Raw genomic sequence first — 4,629 nt, forward strand, 5'->3', positions numbered from 1 at the left:
CCCGGAGCAGCCGGCGGCGGCAGGGCGCCGAGGGGAGGCAGGTACGGGAGGGGAGGGGGGACGACCCTGGGCCAGACGGGGTCGGCACTGCATCCTAGTTCGTAGTTCACAGAACCGAAAGCTTTGACTGCGCGACTGGGTCCAGAGTACCCACACGAGTCAGTTCCACTATCTGCCACTTGGTCTCACTAACCAGACTGAGTGTTTCTCCCAACTAGACACCCTCAACCGGCAAATGTGCCGGTTACCCCAACTATGCACTTTTTTCAGTGCGCGGCTTTTACCAAGACTTTTACCCCAAAACGCGTGCTCGCTGCAAGATTTTTTTAAATTCGAGCCAAGATGCTATCTACTAAAGCAATGTTTTACCACATTGAAAACAAATATAAAAGTTTGACTGGTTCAATTGTTGTGTGAACCGCCCCCCAAAATCATACATGTTGATATTTAAAAATAACCATCGAAACAGTGAAAACCTCTCTTCCTCTTACAAAACCGAAATACCAGATGGGGGATTAACCCAGCTCACGTCTGTAGTTATTCTGTACCGCACGGACGAGTGCAGTGAGGATGGGCTTGCCTATCGCCCCTCTCAATGACGCCTTAAGGGCCAATCGAGTACGCAACCCACCTGCACTCGTGCGCTTAGTACAGCAATACAGAAGTGCACGGGGTTAACCAGATACCTAATGGTATTGTTGTTGGTTGACCCCCCATGGAAAACAATTTTTAACGAGGAGGAGTCGAAAGGGGGGGAGGTATTCCCTTCTGGTAGAGTTGGGGGGGTAGTAGTTGGGGACTGTCTAAAAACCACCACACACATTTCCAAACAAGAAAAATTAAAAGAGATTTTTCGCTGTGCGGCTCGGCACGCTGTGGGCGCCGATCCTGGTGCAGCGTCTGCTCGCCGTCCGGGGAAGAGGCGCGGCAGTGCAGGCTGTCATCGCCAGCCCTGAGTGCCGCGGCCCGGCCCGGGCGCGCGCCGCGCAGGCTATCTCCGTCAGCTTTCCTTCCCACCCCACCCCTAGCCCCTCCGTCCCTCTCCTTATCTCCTGGATCGCTTTGACATCATATTAAATCACAGACTTTTGGTACACTTCTCCCCCAGAGCATTGTACACCCACCCATGGTCCCATGGAGGCATGGTACTCACCGTGGTGGTCAGGGAGCGTGATGCAGGTCTGCAGGCCGTACTGGTACGTGGAGTAGGCGGGCGGCGTGGCGGGCCTGCCGAGGTCCATGTGCGCGGGGCTGGGCGCGCCGTGGCCGTGGGGAGCGGGGCTCGGGCCGCCGGGGATGGGGTCGACGGGGCTGGGCGGCGCCTTCATGTAGCCGCCGTCCATGGCCATGCCGTACGGCGACCACTGCGCCCCGGGGGCGGCCGCCGTAGAGTCCACCAGGCTCTGCTGGTAGGCCATGCCGTAGTCGTACGAGCCGTACGTGTAGTCCTGCGAGGAAGGCCCGCAGGACGGCCCGCAGGCCTGCTGGTGCACGTCGTACATGGGCTGGTGCGTCTGGGACGACACGTCCATGCCGTGCACGGCGCCGTGCGCGGCCAGCATGTTGCCGCCGTTGAAGAAGGCGGTGGCGGGCGGCGGGTGGTGGTACTGGTGCAGCGCCTGGTGCGCCCGCAGCTCGGGCCGCAGCGCCTGCACCGCCTGCACGGCCTGGATGGCCTGGCACTTCCTCCGGAAGCCCCGCGGCCGCCGACGGTACGAGCCCTCCTCGAACATGAGCTCCGAGGCGGGGTCGATGGTCCAGTAGTGGCCCTTGCCCGGCCGACCCAGCCCCTTGGGCAGCTTGATGAAGCACTCGTTGAGGGACAGGTTGTGGCGCACCGAGTTCTTCCAGCCCTGGTACGAGCCGCGGAAGAAGGAGAACTTCTGCTGCAGGAACGTGTAGATCTCGCTGAGCGTGAGCCGCTTCACGGGCGAGTGCTGGATGGCCATGACGATGAGCGCGATGTACGAGTAGGGCGGCTTCTCCTGGCGCCGCAGCCCGGAGTTGCTCTTCTTGGCCGGCATGGCGGTGCCGCCCCCCGCGGCCGGAGTGGGCGGCGGCTCGTTCAGGGGGGCCTTGTTGTCCTTGTCCGCGCACTGGTTGCCGGGGGATGGTTCCTCGGGTAACATTTGAGGCCGGTGCTGCAGGTGCGAGGTGTGCTGCAGGTGCGACGTCTGCTGCAGGTGCGGAGACAGCTGGTGATGAAGGCCGTTGTGGTGGTGCAGCTGCGGGGGCGGCGGAGATTCGAGCGCCACGGGGCCATGGTGGCCGCTGGCGTGGTGGTGGATGACTCCAGGGTGCTGCTGGTACAGGTGCTGCAGGTGCTGCTGCAGGTGGAGCTGGCCGACGAGCTGTCCCGAGCCCCCGGACGGGTCCCCGAGACTGGACAGCGGCAGCGGCCCGAGCGAGCCCAGTGATCCGAGCTGCCCGGGCTCCTCGCACTTGATCATGTTGTTTGGCTCAGCTCCTTGCAAACATTTGTTGCGCGGCTAAACATTTACGTTCAACTTCATAATCAGACCGGGCCAGACCTGACCTGCCCCACCGAACCTTCGCTTGGGTCCCGCCGCACCGGGACACGCGAGCCGCGGACGCACACACACTGTTCACTTTCAATATTTGGGCCGTATCACCAAAACACGGAGCGCATCACACAAACAGCTCCGCCCTGGCGCACACGGGGCCGGGCTGGACCGATACACAAACAGGAGTCGCACCGAGCGCGCCGAGTACACAAACACCACTAACGCCGTACACAATTTACACGACGCGAAGCCCCTCCTTCCCGGACCGTCCCCGCGTCAGTGGCGGGGGTGAGCGGGGGTGGGCGTGTCCACCGAGCTGCAGGTGTCAACGCGATCGGGGGGACGGCGAGACGCGCCACGGTCCGCACGCGACAGAGTTCCCTCTCGTTCTAAAACCGCGAAGCGTTTGTTGTTCTCGGCGCTCGGATCCGGCCGGTGGAGGGGGCGGAGGCTGTGGTGCCTGCGGGGAACGGCAGGCGGGGAGGGGCAGGGGTGCGGCGCGGGGTGGCGCGTGTGGACCAATCGAGAGGAGGCTGCGAGGATGGGGCGGGGCCGCTCCGTGCCTCCCCAACCCATCAGGCCCCGCCCCCGCCGCGCCCCGCCGACCGGTCGCTGGGCTGGGCACCGGCGAACAGGCACCACCGGCCCGTCGACATGTGATACAAAATAAAGTTGGTCGTAAAATCGCCTGACGTCGTTAAGGCCTCGGCCCAATGTGCGAGCGATTACTCGGCGGACATGTCGAGCATCAAACGACGCTTCGGGCTGCAGGGGTACTGCCTGGTGTACATCGAGCAAAGGCGAGAGCTCGCGACGACTTGCGCTGGGGATGTCCAATGTCGTCGCTCCTGCATTGCGATCGGAGCGGCACAAGTCAACAAGTGCTTTTTGCCCCTCCATAGCCGAAGGGATGTAGCTAGGCCCGGAGCTGGGTAGGTGTCCAGGTGAGGCGGGCGGTGGGAGGAGCGCCCGGCTGGGTAGGCAACGCGGTGAGCAGGCGTGCGGGCGGGTCACCTGCCCAGGTGAGGCGGGCGGCGAGCTCTGTCAAGTAGGCACCACCCAATGGCGGTAGGAATTGTACTACTTGCCAGGAGTTAGTACTCAATTAGTACTCTCACCCAGTCAAATATTAGAATTTGTACTAATAAACTGTGGGCACAATCCGAAAACGATATGGGGCGGTGCGTGCATGACGTTTGCACCGCCCAATTGTCCGATCCCAACGAGGGACAATGCATTCTGTGCGGAAGAATTAGTACTTTCGGAGTATCAACCTACCAGAATTTGTACTACCTTTTAACACCGTGAAAATTGAAGTCAAAGTCGGACGGCGCCTGTAAACTGCAGGGTAGGCAACCCGCATTACTCGCACCACCCAATGCACCTAGAAAATTGTACTGAACGCCAAAATTTAGTACTCAATCAGTACTTTCACCCTGGCACATTAGTGGAATTTGTACTCACAAACTGAAGCCGGGCGGTGCGGGCATGACGCGGCACCGCCCAATTGTCCCACAGCCCCCACAGACAGTGCATTCTGCTCGGGTCGATTAGTACTTTTCGAATATCAGCATGCCAGAATTAGTACTACACGGCAACAACGCATAAGCGGCGGTAAAGACAAGGAAGCCCCCGCAAGCTCCAAGATAGGCAGCCCACAATACTCGCACCGCCCGATGCAGCTAGGAATTTGTAATGCACGCCAAAATTTAGTACTCAATTAGTACTTTTACCCCCGCTTACATTTAAAATTTGTACTGACACCGCCAGTGTGTACATAAATGTTGAAAGTGGGCGGTGCGGGTGTGATGCTGCACCGCCCATTCGTCCAACAGCCCCCACAGACAGTGCATTCTACTCGGGTCGATTAGTACTTTCCGAATATTAGCATGCCGGAATTAGTACTACACGGCAACAACGCATAAACGGCGGTAGAAAGAAGGGAGCCCCCGCAAACTCCAAGATAGGCCACCCACAATACTCGCACCGCCCAATGCAGCTAGGAATTTGTACTGCACGCTATAATTTAGTACTCAATTAGTACTTTCACCCTGGCACATATTTGAAATTAGTACTGACATCCCCAGTGTGTACATGAAGGTTG

General features: G+C 59.6%; 1 protein-coding gene across 1 annotated transcript in view; it reads right to left on the reverse strand.

Moving 5' to 3' along the window:
* The window catches only part of LOC113212247 (forkhead box protein F1-B-like), a 5,324-nt gene extending 2,389 nt beyond the window's left edge, over positions 1-2,935 (reverse strand). Inside the window, exon 1 of the mRNA XM_026430862.2 lies at positions 1,154-2,935. Within this exon, the coding sequence (XP_026286647.1) occupies positions 1,154-2,450 (1,297 nt within the window). The 5' untranslated portion in view covers positions 2,451-2,935. The remainder of the gene's footprint in view (positions 1-1,153) is intronic.
* Positions 2,936-4,629: the final 1,694 nt, after the last annotated feature.

This window comes from Frankliniella occidentalis, unplaced genomic scaffold (assembly GCF_000697945.3).
Source record: "Frankliniella occidentalis isolate FOCC.00 unplaced genomic scaffold, Focc_3.1 Scaffold66, whole genome shotgun sequence".
Taxonomy (NCBI): domain Eukaryota; kingdom Metazoa; phylum Arthropoda; class Insecta; order Thysanoptera; family Thripidae; genus Frankliniella; species Frankliniella occidentalis.